The sequence below is a fragment of the Girardinichthys multiradiatus genome, chromosome 22 (assembly GCF_021462225.1).
Source record: "Girardinichthys multiradiatus isolate DD_20200921_A chromosome 22, DD_fGirMul_XY1, whole genome shotgun sequence".
Taxonomy (NCBI): Eukaryota; Metazoa; Chordata; class Actinopteri; order Cyprinodontiformes; family Goodeidae; genus Girardinichthys; species Girardinichthys multiradiatus.
The window spans coordinates 44,804,617-44,822,211 of NC_061814.1; the positions used below are offsets into that span (position 1 = coordinate 44,804,617).

Consider the following 17,595-nt stretch of genomic DNA (forward strand, 5'->3'; position numbering starts at 1 on the left):
GACATTTTTCTTTCAGGGTTAGATTTTGTCTGAAACCAGAACAGAACCAGATCAGTTCTGCGAACTTTTCTAATTTTTTGATCAAAAATATCAGATCAGCTTCATCGACTCCAGCCGGTCCAGTATTAAATAATTCTGGTTCTGTTTCAGCCAGCCGACTGCAGGGCATTTCATGCCCCCCAGTGGCAGTAGGAGAGAACTACGGTCTGATTTCTCAAACAAAGAAAACATCCAGACAGGAGACACACACACACACACACACACACACACACACACACACACACACACACACACACACACACACACACACACACACACACACACACGTGACCTGACCTGATCAAACCTTACACAACTAAATAAAGAGCAAAACCTCCTCCAGCAGAGAGGATCTATGGATCCTTACCAGAAAATCTGTTTAACTGAAATCAAGATTCTTTTAGAAGTTCTGTGAATGAATTTATATGAAATGTTGAAACTTGTTCGATCAACATGCAGACAGAAACATTTAAATCTGGAAATCAGAACGGATCTCTGAGCTGGAACCAAGATTGAGCAGCAGTTTCACTGATCTGCAGTTTGGTAAAAATGGGAATCTGTTTCATGTGTTTTTGTCCCTAATGGCCACCCATACTTCCTGTTTGTTTTCAGCAGAACTCAAAAAAAAAAAACAGCAGAAACAAACAGAGTGAAGTGGAGGTTTGGGTTCTGATTGTTGGTTTGGGTCCTCCAACATTCAGTCTGCAGCAGGAACTCAGTCTGAGACGATGAAAATAGAAAATCCTATGATGCATTTGTGACCCTGAACATTCCACTTTTAGCTTTCCACAATAAAAGTTCTCCACATGAAGCCCTGAAATGACTAACAGGAAATAAAGCTGTTATTGTGAAGGCCAGTAGCTGAAAGGGTTATTGGACGAGCGTCTCTTTTCCCATGACTTTGAACATCTCATCTGGAGGGAAAGTGCCTCAGAGTTTTGTCTGATGCATTTGAACGTTACGCGGTCTCCTCCTGTTTGCTGCTTTGCTTCTGAAGCTCCGCCTTCTGGCTGTTCTCGCCACCGTTCTTGCTCCCTGCTACCTCCTTCATGCCGCTCTTCATCACAGAGGAGGAGGAGGATGTGACCTTCAGGCTCTTGGATGTCTTGGTGCTTCGGATCTTCTCCTTGTTGGCAGCGTCCTGAGGCAGCGAGGGGCTGGAGTGCGCCCTCTGCAGGCCGCCGTCGTTAAACAGTCGAGCCTCAAAAGCCGCCAGGTCATCGTCTCCTTTCACCAGCTTGGCCCGCAGCAACATGGCGTACGTCCCGTACCGTGTTTTCTGCAGGAGAGAGACAGTTAGCAGCGGGAAGCAGACCTGACAATGAAAATGTATTTAATTCTATAGAAAAAAAGAGAATCATCTGTTTCTGCTCTTTCCTACACAACTGCTTCGTGGTGCATTCACTGTCTGTATGAAGCGTGGGATACCCAAGTCTAAACCAAACCAGAGCAGCAAACAGCAGCCGCTCAGCTAAAAGCACCTCTGTGTTCAAGACAAGCCGCCTGCATCCTGTTCGATGAAGACGCTGATGAAGATGCTGATGAAGACGCTGATGACAGTTTTGTTCTGGTTTCTGTCACATATTTGGTTTATAGCTCCCTCTGCAGGGCTAAAACTGAACAGGAACAACATGCTGCCCTATCAGGAGCAATCAGCTACAGAGCTGTGAGAAAGTAATCACCCCCTAAACGTAGTAGTTGGGGTAACCCCAATTGTTCCACCCCTGGCAGCAGCAGCCATCCTCAGTACCAGGTTTCACAGACACTGGTACCGAGTCTTTAATATCACTGTGGAGGAATTCTGACCCACCATGCCTTGCAGAGTTGATGTAATTCAGACACATTGGAGGATTTTCCAGCAGGAACGGACTGTTGATTGTCAGACCACACCATTTCAATCAGATTTAAGTCCGGACTTTGACTAGACCACTCCTTAACCTCTCTTTTGTTATTCGAGTCATTCAGAGGTGGATTTGCTGATGTTTTTTGGATCATTGTTCAGCTGCAGAACCTAACTGAACGTTTTCTGGTAAATGTGCGATGGGCCTTTGTGTTCTTTTGGGTCGGCAGTGGTTCTGACCTTGGAACTCTCCAATGGAGGCCATTTTTGGCAAGCCTCTCTTTGTTAATGTTGAATCTTGACCTCTGACCTTAACTGAGGCAACGAGACCTGCAGAGGTTTAGATGCTGTTCTGGGACATCATGGATGAAGTCAATGAGCTCATTTTGGTATGTCAACCTCTCCAGGGAAGGTTCTCCACTGTTCCATGTTCTCCCCATTAGTGGATGAAGGTTCCTACTGATGTTCTCAGAAGACCCAAAGCATTAGAAATGGATCAGGAACCCTTTCCAGACTCATTCTTTTTGATCCCTTTTCCAGTTTTTCTGATTTTCCCACAGAATGTTCAGCTTAGAGTGTGATGATGGTTCTGACCCGGTGAAATATTCAGAACCTTTTGGATTTAACCTCCTTTTATTTCCACATGTCCAGTTTCTCCATCCAGTCCAAGGTGTGTCTGTTACCTACAGTTTTCTGACCAATCAGAGCCCAGAGGGCAGAGAGACACGCCTGCACTCTCATTCACTCCCAGTAGATTTCAGCTCTGGATGGTTCTGTAGAAACTGGACCTGAAGGTTCTGTTTAATCTGACAGATCTCCTACGGAACACACTGCAGACAGAAACATGTGAGTCCACTAGAAGGTTCTGATTTTCCAGGTTGAAGAATTTCTTCGATGTTCTCAGACAGTGACTGTTTGTCCTGTCCAAAGAACTGAGGTTCTAGAAAGATTTCTAGCAGATCCTTGGTTCACAGAACAAAATATTTCCCCTTTCATGTTCTAGTTTCTCAATGGGTTCCTCAGATTTCTTCTCTCCTCACATGTTCTGCCCAGCAGCAGGTTGTTTCCATGGATTCATGCTGTTGGATCTGAGCGACCATCTGCAGCTCAGCAGAAGGTGTTTTTCCATCTCCAGGCTGTTCCTGCAGAGCAGTTCTGCTCCTGTGTTCAGAACCGCTCTGGCAGGATCACATCAAGCATGAAGTGTCCAGCGGGTTGTTGAACAGGAACATTCAGGAGGTTCTTCAGCTTAAAGCAAAGCTTTGGGCTGGATTATTCTAATCAGATGTAAAATATGGGAATGAAGATCCAACAGGTCCACCTGGGTCTCTTAGACAATGATTTTTATACATCTCCATAAAAATGTTAGTTGTCTCATATTTTTCCTTCTGTATGGATGAGATGATCACCTTCAGTCCTCACCAAACATTAATATTTCTAGAAATGAGCAGATTTACACCAGTTGACGCAATAAAAGATGACAGGAATAAAGACTCAAGTCTGAAATGGTTCTGCTGTGGTTCTGACCGGCGTGTGCGGCTCGCCGTCCACTAGGCCTGCTCCTGCTACCTGTGCCCAACATGCGTCATCTGGCCGCAGGAGGCGGGGAAAGAGAGACGGTATTCTGGTGACAATCAAGGCCTCTCTGTGGTCTCCTGAAGCAAATGTTCATTCCTTTTGGGCATCAAGGCTCGTCGCTCTGTTGGATCTTACACTTTGTTCTGGACAAACAAAACTTTTATATTCAACAATTTGGATCTCATGTTTCTAAACAGAGACGGGGCTCCGGGTCGGTGGGTCCAGCCCGTTCTCAGAACTTCTTCCTCCTGACTGCTGGTTGGATCATCGGCGGTGGACTCACTGTGTTTTTGACCCTGACTTTGACTTCTGGTGATTTTAACACCAGAAGTCGGGGTCCCACCCTGGAGCCAGGCCTTGGGTCGGGACTCGTTGGAGAGCGCCTGGTGGCTGGGTTGCTCCTCGCAGGACCCAGCCGGGCCAAGCCTGAATGAGAGACGCAAGGCCATCCCCCAGTGGGCCCACCACCTGCAGGGGGAACCGTGAGGGACCGGTGCAAAGAGGATTGGGCAGCGGACGAAGGTGGAGACCTCGGCGACCCGATACCCGGATGCTTAGGCTGGCTCTATTTATATATATATATAAACACACACATATATTTTAGGAACCACTGGCCTTTATTTTTCTGAATTCTTTTAAAAGTGATCCGACAGGAAATGGGGTGAAGATAGGGGTAACACCATGAGGCAAACAACAACGGGCCGGGACTCCAACCTTTGACATGGGTCGTGTGATTAACCCCTGCACCACCGCTCCGCTCCTCAATGATTTTAACACTGTTGGCGTTGATTCTTTGGTTGTGATTGCTCCTTTAAAGATTAAACCAGTTAAAGAACCATAGATCAATGAGCACAACCGGATCCTTAGACGCACCTGCCGGCGCGCAGAGACAGTGGACGAAGGACAGCCTTCATTGAAGCTCAGCTGAATATCAGGCCGCTGTAAAAAGTGATAAGCCTCAGGTTCTTTTTAACTCTTCGGTCTCTTCTGGATCCTTGTGATTCCTCTGATCTGGTTCTTTCTACTTGATTGTGTGAAATATTTTTAAAGTTTTTATTGTGTGCTGTCAGGTCCTCACCCTCTTGCTTCACCCCAGATCCTGCTGTAAACCCTGAGTCCCCAGCTAGTTTGACCTTGTGCCCTTTTCCCAGATCTCCAAGGTTGTCCAACACCTTCATCATTCTTACTGCCCAGGTGATAATATCCCCCCCAGACTGCTTCAGGAGGTCTTCAGTGCTGTAGGCTCCTTCATTCTTCAGGTTGTGTCCCAGCTGTGTTTAAACACGCTGTGGTTCAGCCTCTTCTTTAAAAGAGCAACTTGGATCCTGATGTTTTGTCAAATTTTAGGCCAGTTTCTCGGTTGCCTTTTCTCTCCAAGATACTAGAGGAAATGGTTTATCTCCAACTACAGGAGCATCTACAGCTTTGTGGGATTTCAGAGAAATTTCAGTCTGGTTGTGAAGCGTGTCACAGAAACAGCATCGTCTTTACCTGCACACTCTGCTGTTCTAATTTGACTTGATCTAACTGCTGGTTTCGACACGGTGGACCATGATATGTTAGTGTCAGTCTGGACCAGTCAGTTGGTGTGGAGAACACAGCTCTGAACTGGTTTCACTCCTCAAACAGCAGATGCTTCTCTGTCTAGCTGGGTCAGCTTTACTCCTCTAAGGCTCCTTTGAACTGCAGCGTTCCTCAAGGCTCCATCTTAGGGTCTCTTCAGTTCTCCTTTGATCTGCTTCCTCTGGAGTCCAGTTTTAAAGAGCAGAATGTGTCTTTCCATTGTTTTGTGGATGATGTATACATCTATCTCCTAAAAGAAGCAAGTGGAAGCCAGTCAGTAGGACATCTGTAGGACACTAAACCTTGGATGGAGCTTAACTTCCTTCACCTGGATGGAAATAAGCCTGATGTGAAGATGACTTGTTAAAAGAGCAGCAGTGAAACTGGACCTTTAAATCCTTCTAGCTGTACTGCTGTTAGGAATCTTGAGGTGTTTGTTAGAACGGTTCTAAACTTGATAAACAGGTCAGTGCAGTGGTCCAGTCCAGCTTCTACCATCTGAGGCTGATCTCTAAAATCAAACCCTGTCCACCTCATAGAGTTCCTTAAAGGGTGATCCATGCTTTTATGACCTCTAGACTGGACTACTGCAACTCTCTATACTGGGATGGACAACTGTCTTCTTCATCATCTGCAGCTGGTCCAAAACGCTGCTGCCCATCTGCTGACCACATCACTTCCATATTATCTCCTCTGCACCAGCTTCCTGTATGTTTTAGGGTTGTTTTTAAGATTTTACTTTTGGTTTTAAATGCTTAAACGGTCCGGCACCTCCTGACTTATCAGACCTCTTGGGCATGTTCCCAGGAGAACCCAGAGGGCAGGTAACCTGCTGCTTTTAGATGTTGCAGTTCCTAAATTGTAAGGATAAGCAACACCAGGAATGACTTTAAATCTCTTTAACAGACTTGGCTTTAATTCCAGTTGAGCAGAAATAACTTGGCTGGTTTATTAATGGTCTTTATTAATTTATTAGTTTTATTGTAGATGTTGTATTTTATTGCTTATTTCATGTTATTATTTCTTTATTTTGTGGACCTGTGCGGCACTTTGCTGGCTGACTGAATCATTGACTGAATGACTCACTGACTGACTGATTGAATCACTGACTGACTGAATCACTGACTGACTGAATCACTGACTGACTGACTGATTGAATCACTGACTGACTGAATCATTGACTGACTGAATCACTGACTGACTGACTGACTCACTGACTGACTGAATCACTGACTGAATGACTCACTCACTGACTGACTGAATCACTGACTGACTGACTTACTCACTGACTGACTGAATCACTGACTGAATCACTCACTGACTGAATCACTGACTGACTGACTGACTCACTGACTGACTGAATCACTGACTGAATGACTTACTCACTGACTGACTGACTCACTCACTGACTGACTGACTCACTCACTGACTGACTGAATCACTGACTGAATCATTCACTGACTGACTGAATCACTGACTGAATCATTGACTGAATCACTGACTGAATCATTGACTGAATCACTCACTGACTGAATCACTGACTGACTGACTCACTCACTGACTGACTGAATCACTGACTGAATCATTGACTGAATCATTGACTGAATCACTCACTGACTGACTGAATCACTGACTGACTGACTGAATCACTGACTGACTGACTCACTCACTGACTGAATCATTGACTGAATCATTGACTGAATCACTCACTGACTGACTGAATCACTGACTGACTGACTCACTCACTGACTGACTGAATCACTGACTGAATCACTCACTGACTGACTGAATCACTGACTGAATCACTGACTGAATCATTGACTGAATCATTGACTGAATCATTGACTGAATCACTCACTGACTGACTGAATCACTCACTGACTGACTGACTCACTCACAGACTGACTGACTCACTGACTGACTGACTGACTCACTGACTGACTGAATCACTGACTGAATGACTCACTGACTGACTGACTTACTCACTGACTGACTGACTGACTCACTGACTGACTGAATCACTGACTGAATGACTCACTCACTGACTGACTGAATCACTGACTGACTGACTTACTCACTGACTGACTGACTCACTCACTGACTGACTGACTCACTCACTGACTGACTGAATCACTGACTGAATCACTCACTGACTGACTGAATCACTGACTGAATCATTGACTGAATCACTGACTGAATCATTGACTGAATCACTCACTGACTGACTGAATCACTGACTGACTGACTCACTCACTGACTGACTGAATCACTGACTGAATCATTGACTGAATCATTGACTGAATCACTCACTGACTGACTGAATCACTGACTCACTGACTGAATCATTGACTGAATCATTGACTGACTCACTCACTGACTGACTGACTCACTCACTGACTGACTGAATCACTGACTGAATCATTGACTGAATCATTGACTGAATCATTGACTGACTCACTCACTGACTGACTGAATCACTCACTGACTGACTAACATCGTTACATTCAGGGGTCATGTACGGGTCATTCTGGCCGTGAATGACCCGTACATGCAGAGGGGTCACTGGCTGCTGCATTTCATTTAAAAACATATCAGAGACCTGAAAGAAATAATGAAGCTTCATCTCCAATCCTCCGATCTGAGGAGATCTGATGCATCATCACAACCAAAGTCAGAACCTTGAAAACACAAGAACTGTGCAGGAAAGAGCACATCGTGTGGTCCAGCTCACCTCAAACTCCAGGTATTCCTTACGCAGCTTCTGCTCCTCCAGCTCACGACCTTTCACCTTTCGGTCCGGCGTGGAGGCCGTGACCTCCACCAGCTCGGAGGAAACTGCCCTAAAGCGGCTCTCGTGGGATTTGAGCTGCTCTTCCTGTGGAGACGGACGGTGAGAGACAGATGAAGCTTCGCTCTGGTGGACTGGAGCTGGACATGAAGCTCTGAGCTCCTACCTGAGACAGTTTGGTGTTAGATCCCGGCAGCAGAGGACGACTAAAGCGTTTCTGGGAGCCGATCGCTGCCGGGAACGGGGGAGCGGAGAACATGGCCGCCACCACGTTGATCCGAGTGATCCAGGACTGCATCTGCTCACCGTTCCTGCAGGAAACACAAAAACTGAAGTTGCAGAGCAGAAGGAAGACAAGTTCTTCAGTTTCTGCATGCGAAGAGCTGTGGGAGAAGAGCAACGTCGACACTAGAACATCATGATGCGCTGTTGAATATTGAAAAACATTGTTAACTATAACATGTCACCCACAAACACTCAGCCTGAGCTTTCTGGTCTCAATCACCAAGATCTTCATGAGATGTTGGTGAGATGAACAGTGAAGTTCCATCCTAGTGGTCAAATTCAACAAACCACACCTGACATATTAGAGCTTTCCACCTATTTCAGCCAAGCAGCTCTTTGTGTTTCTGCAGCCAATACAGTGCAGCTCTAATGAGATTGGTGGATCTGCAATTGCTCTGCAGTCCAGCAGGTGGCGATAGGAGCAGCAGCTCCAAAGCTGAATCTGAGCAGAAACAAAGAGGGGTTTCTTACGGCGCCTGGAACAGGAAGACTCTCCAGTCGGCCGTCCTCAGGTAGAAGACGTTGGGTCTCTTGCTGTAGTCGGCCGCTCTCATGGCCAGAGCATGATGGATGGAGATGGCGTTCTTCACGTCCTCCTCCGTCAGCTCTCGCTCCGTTCGGTACTCGTCCTGCCAGCCAGGTGGACACAAACACATCATGACTCAACCTGACACAATGGAAAACTGAAGATCCAGCTAGTTAAAGTCCAGTCTGGACCTGGTTTCGTTCATGTAGATCCAGTAAACGTCTTCACAGTAAATTTATTTCTAATGACATGAAATTCACAGCAGAATCCAGAAACAACCCAAATCATCCACACAGACAGGAAATGAGTCCATGAATGTTGACCCTGAGATGAAGTTAAAGGACAGACAGGAAGTGTTGAACACATGAAGAGAAGATGCAGCACAAGGCCAAGCCATCAGTAATACTGCCCCCTAGCGGTGGCAGTTAGCATCAGCTGATTTAGTTCTAATCCATGGGTGATGAAGAGCTTTCTCATTACCAAGGTATCACTCAGGAAACAATGCATGATGGATAAAAGGAAAACGCTCAAGACCTCGGCCTCAGTGATGCAGAACGTCCTGATGGAATTGGTTTCTAAACTTCTGAATGTTCCACAGAGAACTGTTGGGACCAGAAGAGGAAAGAACATTGTTCCAAAATAAACAAGCAAAAAATCTTTGCATGTTCACTGCACCAGGCTCCACTGGTGAAAGAAAATCCTGTTGTAGCTCATTTAAAGTTTGCTGCAAACATTTGGAACAAGCCAATGAAATGCTAGAAGAGCATGTTCTGGTCAGATGAGATCAGACACTGGATGTGATCACACCCATCAGGTTTGGAGGAGTAAAGGGTCTGAAAACACCATACAAAGAGTGAAGTTTGGAGGAGAGAACATCATGGTATGAGGTTGTTTTTTAGCATATGGTACTGGAGAAATGTAATGATTCTTTCTATTTGAGGATTATTTGGGTTTTCGGCACCATCTGGAGTGAACTTCATCTCAACATCTCCATTAGAAATATATTTACTGAGAAGATGTAGACATATTCATCTCACTGTTTGTTATTTTTATGGCAATACAGATCTAAATAAAACAAGTAAAACATTTTTATTCAGGTCAGCAGCTTGCAATTTGCTGTTTCACCACTAGATGGATCACTGCAAAACAACTCGCACACAAAAAGCAGCTAAAATCCACCGAAGAACTGTGAGAGACCTTCAGAGACCCTGGAGAACTGCTGATCCAGACCACTTGACAGGTAACAGAAGGTCAGGGTCACAAGAATGAATGGATCAGCATGTTTCAACAGGACAATAACAGTCTATAGCTGAGGGGGCTGATGGGAAATGTAGTCCAGTTGTTTTACCTTCTTCAGGTAGAGAACCAGACCCTTCAGCATGGCGTAGAAAGTCTTCCAGCCCCTCTTCCCCCTAGGAGCTGAAACAGCAGCAGACATCATGGTTTTAACTCATGAAGTTTATTTAAATATAAACCATAAAATGAAAAAGATGAGGAAGAGGAGGAGTCGTACTTCTCTTTCCGTCAGGATCAGCATGGACCTTCCGGACCAGAAAACCGCTCTTATAAAGCTCTCCGTCGGCCTGCTGAGCCACGCCCACCAGCGGGTTTCCGCCACTCCCGAGCCGCTTCATGGTGTGGGAGGCGGAGTCTGTTCGGACATCGGCCAGCTCGGACATGGACTTCCTCAGCTCCTCTTCATCACTTCAAGAGGAACAGATCAGTGTTGAGGTCAGCTGTCGCTCCTTCAGTTCATCTTCTACAAGATGTTTGTGCTGCCATCTGATTTCTAAACTCTGACAGATGCTCAGTTTGAGTCATGCTGTTTTTCTCAGGCTGAACGTCTGCTGTGGTTCTGGATGTTCTCTAATTTAACAGAGGAACACGTCAGACGCAGAACGAGCAACAGGACACCAAGAAGGTTTAGATCTTCAACGTTGAAACAGAAAGAGGTTCAGGCTGAAGCTGCAGCTTTTAAACCAACATCTTCATTTACTGAAGATTACCAAAAAAAAAACGTATTACAGTACATCCATCCACCATCCATCCATCATCCAACCATCATCCAACCACCCACCCACCATACATCATCCAACCACCCACCCACCATCCATCCATCATCCAACCATCATCCAACCACCCACCCACCATACATCATCCAACCACCCACCCACCCACCCACCATCCATCATCCATCCAACCACCCACCCACCATCCATCCATCATCCATCCAACCACCCACCCACCCACCATCCATCATCCATCCAACCACCCACCCACCATCCATCCATCATCCATCCAACCACCCACCCACCCACCATCCATCCATCATCCAACCACCCACCCACCATCAATCATCCAACCACCCACCCACCATCCATCCATCATCCAACCACCCACCCACATCCATCCATCATCCAACCACCCACCATCCATCCATCCAACCACCCACCCACCCACCATCCATCATCCAACCACCCACCATCCATCCAACCACCCACCCACCCACCATCCATCATCCATCCAACCACCCACCCACCATCCATCCATCATCCAACCACCCACCATCCATCCATCATCCATCCAACCACCCACCCACCCACCATCCATCATCCATCCAACCACCCACCCACCATCCATCCATCATCCAACCATCATCCAACCACCCACCCACCATACATCATCCAACCACCCACCCACCATCCATCCATCATCCAACCATCATCCAACCACCCACCCACCATACATCATCCAACCACCCACCCACCATCCATCATCCATCCAACCACCCACCCACCATCCATCCATCATCCATCCAACCACCCACCCACCCACCATCCATCATCCATCCAACCACCCACCCACCATCCATCCATCATCCATCCAACCACCCACCCACCCACCATCCATCCATCATCCAACCACCCACCCACCATCAATCATCCAACCACCCACCCACCATCCATCCATCATCCAACCACCCACCCACATCCATCCATCATCCAACCACCCACCATCCATCCATCATCCATCCAACCACCCACCCACCCACCATCCATCATCCAACCACCCACCATCCATCCAACCACCCACCCACCCACCATCCATCATCCATCCAACCACCCACCCACCATCCATCCATCATCCAACCACCCACCATCCATCCATCATCCATCCAACCACCCACCCACCCACCATCCATCCATCATCCAACCACCCACCCACCATCCATCCATCATCCAACCACCCACCCACCATCCATCATCCAACCACCCACCATCCATCATCCACCCACCCACCATTCATCCATCATCCAACCACCCACCCACCATCCATCCATCATCCAACCACCCACCCACCATCCATCCATCATCCAACCACCCACCCACCATCCATCATCCAACCACCCACCATTCATCCATCATCCAACCACCCACCCACCATCCATCATCCAACCACCCACTCACCATCCATCCATCATCCAACCACCCACCCACCATTCATCCATCATCCAACCACCCACCCACCATCCATCCATCATCCAACCACCCACCCACCATCCATCATCCAACCACCCACCCACCATTCATCCATCATCCAACCACCCACCCACCATTCATCCATCATCCAACCACCCACCCACCATTCATCCATCATCCAACCACCCACCCACCATCCATCATCCAACCACCCACCATCCACCCACCCACCATCCATCCATCATCCAACCACCCACCCACCATCCATCATCCAACCACCCACCATCCATCCATCATCCAACCACCCACCCACCCACCCACCGTTCATCCATCATCCAACCACCCACCCACCGTTCATCCATCATCCAACCACCCACCCACCGTTCATCCATCATCCAACCACCCACCCACCATCCATCATCCAACCACCCACCATCCATCCATCATCCAACCACCCACCCACCATCCATCCATCATCCAACCACCCACCCACCGTTCATCCATCATCCAACCACCCACCCACCGTTCATCCATCATCCAACCACCCACCCACCATTCATCCATCATCCAACCACCCACCATCCATCCATCATCCAACCACCCACCCACCATCAATCATCCAACCACCCACCCACCATTCATCCATCATCCAACCACCCACCCACCATCCATCCATCATCCAACCACCCACCCACCCACCATCCATTATCCAACCATCATCCAACCACCCACCCACCCACCATCAATCATCCAACCACCCACCCACCATCCATCCATCATCCACCCACCCACCATCCATCCATCATCCAACCACCCACCCACCATCAATCATCCAACCACCCACCCACCATTCATCCATCATCCAACCACCCACCCACCATCCATCATCCAACCACCCACCATCCATCATCCACCCACCCACCATCCATCCATCATCCAACCACCCACCCACCATTCATCCATCATCCAACCACCCACCCACCATCCATCATCCAACCACCCACCCACCATCCATCATCCAACCACCCACCCACCATCCATCATCCAACCACCCACCCACCATCCATCATCCAACCACCCACCATCCATCATCCAACCACCCACCCACCCACCATCCATTATCCAACCATCATCCAACCACCCACCCACCCACCATCAATCATCCAACCACCCACCCACCATCCATCCATCATCCACCCACCCACCATCCATCCATCATCCAACCACCCACCCACCATCAATCATCCAACCACCCACCCACCATTCATCCATCATCCAACCACCCACCCACCATCCATCATCCAACCACCCACCATCCATCATCCACCCACCCACCATTCATCCATCATCCAACCACCCACCCACCATTCATCCATCATCCAACCACCCACCCACCATCCATCATCCAACCACCCACCCACCATCCATCATCCAACCACCCACCCACCATCCATCATCCAACCACCCACCCACCATCCATCATCCAACCACCCACCCACCATCCATCATCCAACCACCCACCCACCATCCATCATCCAACCACCCACCATCCATCATCCACCCACCCACCCACCATCCATCATCCAACCACCCACCCACCATCCATCATCCAACCACCCACCCACCATTCATCCATCATCCAACCACCCACCCACCATCCATCATCCACCCACCCACCCACCATCCATCATCCAACCACCCACCCACCATCCATCATCCAACCACCCACCCACCATCCATCATCCAACCACCCACCATCCATCATCCACCCACCCACCATCCATCCATCATCCAACCACCCACCCACCATTCATCCATCATCCAACCACCCACCCACCATCCATCATCCAACCACCCACCCACCATCCATCATCCAACCACCCACCATCCATCATCCACCCACCCACCCACCATCCATCATCCACCCACCCACCCACCATCCATCATCCAACCACCCACCCACCATCCATCATCCAACCACCCACCCACCATCCATCATCCAACCACCCACCATCCATCATCCACCCACCCACCATCCATCCATCATCCAACCACCCACCCACCATTCATCCATCATCCAACCACCCACCCACCATCCATCATCCAACCACCCACCCACCATCCATCATCCAACCACCCACCCACCATCCATCATCCAACCACCCACCATCCATCATCCAACCACCCACCATCCATCATCCACCCACCCACCATTCATCCATCATCCAACCACCCACCCACCATCCATCCATCATCCAACCACCCACCCACCATCCATCATCCAACCACCCACCCACCGTTCATCCATCATCCAACCACCCACCCACCATCCATCCGTCATCCAACCACCCACCATCCATCATCCAACCACCCACCCACCGTTCATCCATCATCCAACCACCCACCATCCATCATCCAACCACCCACCCACCATCCATCATCCAACCACCCACCCACCATCCATCCATCATCCAACCACCCACCATCCATCCATCATCCAACCACCCACCCACCCACCATCCATCATCCATCCAACCACCCACCCACCATCCATCCATCATCCAACCACCCACCCACCATCCATCCATCATCCAACCACCCACCCACCATCCATCCATCATCCAACCACCCACCCACCATCAATCATCCAACCACCCACCCACCATTCATCCATCATCCAACCACCCACCCACCATTCATCCATCATCCAACCACCCACCCACCGTTCATCCATCATCCAACCACCCACCCACCATCCATCCATCATCCAACCACCCACCCACCATCCATCATCCAACCACCCACCATCCATCCATCATCCAACCACCCACCCACCATCAATCATCCAACCACCCACCCACCATTCATCCATCATCCAACCACCCACCCACCATTCATCCATCATCCAACCACCCACCCACCGTTCATCCATCATCCAACCACCCACCCACCATCCATCCATCATCCAACCACCCACCATCCATCCATCATCCAACCACCCACCATCCATCATCCAACCACCCAACCATCCAATTTTGATCAGAGGTTAGAACCTGTCAGATTTTAAGTCCAAGGGCATAAAACTGGATCAGAACCAATATGAACAGAAACAGATCTACATGACTGTTGAGCCTTCTAATGACCATGACTTAGGAACATGTAAATATTTCATTGGACTCATACAGAGCAGAGTTTCAGTTTATCAGGTCAGAATAGTTTGTTTCTAGGAATGAAAAGGAAGTAGGAAGGATCTTGTTGGGTCAGAACTGTAGCTGTTCTAAGGTGCTTTATACATAAACAGGTTCATGGTTTGGGTTTCAGAGATGTTCTGTTTCTCAGGGCTGCTGCAGCTCCTAAAGGTGGTTATTAAGAAGAAGATGCCGGCGCTGTTATTAGGAGATGAACCTCCAAACATGAAAGAGACAACTTTAAAGATGAGGGAAGACAGAGGCTGCACACACACACACACACACACACACACACACACACACACACACACACACACACACACACACACACACACACATACACACACACACACTCTTGTTTTGCTATGTAGTGAGGACCATCTGTTGACTCCCATTGATTTTCAGTCATTTTCAACCCTTTCTATGCCCTAACCCTGACAATAACCCTAAACCTAACCATTACCAGTGCTTATCTAACCCTAACCTTAACCTAAACTCAATTCACACCTTAGTCCTAAACCTAACCGTTAGCAAAATAGGTTGTGAGGACCAGCAAAATGTCCTCACTTTGGTACAAACGGTCCTCAATTTGATGGTGAAATCAGGAAAATGGTTCTCACTGTGATGCCAAGACAGGAACACACACACACACACACACACACACTCACACACACACACACACACACACACACACACACACACACACACACACACAGAGGGGAGGCTGAGCTGTAATTACAGCAAGCAGAGAAGCAAGAAGTTACCAAGGCAACAGAGGCTTAAATAACAGTCAGGGTATAATGAGGACACATAGTTGACATGTTTACACGCGTGTTCAGCACTCACATGGTCCACTGCAGCTTCTCGTTCTTGATGGAGCTGTAAAGAGTCTGCAAAGAAACAGCAGAGACACCATCAGGATCTTCACATGAAACCTGAAAAACTGCTGCAGGGAGGATCTGAAGGTTCATGAGATGTTTTCTGCTTTTTAAACTTCCCTTCAGCATCTCATGTCAGGAAGTTTCCAAGATGCTTGAATATCTACGTTAAGTTTTCTACCAAACTGATTAAAGCTTGTGCTCGCTGCTGAACTGAGAACAGAACCAGTGAACGGAGACGTCATGCGGGTCGAGTTGTTTCATTTACAAAGTGTTGGAGGTGTTGGTCACGGTCCATCTCAGGGACTCGGTTCCAGTCTCTAACGGACTCGATGACCCAGTCAGTATCTGTTTTATTTAAAAATGGATCTAACATTAACAGCTACAAGGTCCAGCAGGTGGCCCTACACACCAGAACACCAGAAATATGAAGAACAGAAAGAATAAGAAGAAATAGGAAACAACAGAGAACATCAGAAAGAACAAAGGAACAAGAAACAGAGTAAACAACAAGAACCAGAACCAGGTTTGTTTTTTAATCACAGGCTTAAAACCACTTCCAGCTTCCCCCTTGGTTCCCAAAACCTTCTGAAAATCAACAGAAACAGAACTGTTCTTATTGGCTCCAAACCCACCTTCTCAGAGATAGACTACTTTTGTGTTTCTGCTGACAAACCTCCAGTTTCCCAGAATCCTCCACAGACCTTAACAGCCGGGGTGTCGTGGTAGATGGACTGAACCTAAGTTTCTCATCATCCTCACCATCAAAAATGTAACTCCTCAGTGTTGGAAGAGCCTGAGATGAAGCTTTTCCAAGGACAGCTGAGAGCTGCACAGCAGCAGAGTTAAAAGTCCAACAGCACCGAGCGGGAGAACCCCAAGGGGAACCAGGTCTCAGTTAAACAGAACGAAAGTCCAATTTGTCACTGATCAAACATTCACTAATCGTGTGGAGCAAGCACCAACGACTGCAGACTTTGTAGGCCCTTCGCCAACTCAGGAACCCAGGAGGAAAACGCAAAGGTTGAGATGTCTTACTCAGTCGGACCACTGGAACCAACCAGGACTCCACAGGTCCAGGGGCCAGTAGCTGAGGGAAAGACCGGCGAAATGCCTGGAATGGGGATGGACTGAAACCTCAGCCTCTGTGGCTCTGCTCAGCCAGAAGCAGAGGCACAAAACTTTAAAACATTATTACCAAACTGCACCAGACGAAGCTCCAGAGGTGTCTGGAGATCACAGGACAGAATGGAACCGACACACATCAACCAGCTCAAAGTGAAGAGGGTAGACAGCAGAACACACAGACACCATCTTCCACCTGCCTCTTAGATCCTAGATCCAAAAACATTTTAAGATTATTTTAATCTTCACGTAATCTGTTGATGCAACAGATTATTGTTGGAGTTTTTATATTTGTGTTCTATTTGT

The 17,595-nt window shown here is 48.0% G+C and overlaps 1 protein-coding gene across 2 annotated transcripts in view; it reads right to left on the bottom strand.

Moving 5' to 3' along the window:
- Window positions 1–17,595, bottom strand: part of psda (pleckstrin and Sec7 domain containing a) — a 51,977-nt gene that overhangs the window by 1,157 nt on the left and 33,225 nt on the right. For both annotated transcript variants that reach the window (XM_047351455.1, XM_047351454.1), the window contains 7 exons: window positions 16,133–16,176; window positions 10,133–10,323; window positions 9,968–10,038; window positions 8,565–8,722; window positions 7,975–8,119; window positions 7,752–7,895; window positions 1–1,318 (listed from right to left, as the gene is read on the bottom strand). The exon at window positions 1–1,318 is cut by the window's left edge and continues 1,157 nt beyond it. In XM_047351455.1, the coding sequence (XP_047207411.1) occupies window positions 998–1,318; window positions 7,752–7,895; window positions 7,975–8,119; window positions 8,565–8,722; window positions 9,968–10,038; window positions 10,133–10,323; window positions 16,133–16,176 (1,074 nt within the window). In that variant the 3' untranslated portion in view covers window positions 1–997. The remainder of the gene's footprint in view (window positions 1,319–7,751; window positions 7,896–7,974; window positions 8,120–8,564; window positions 8,723–9,967; window positions 10,039–10,132; window positions 10,324–16,132; window positions 16,177–17,595) is intronic.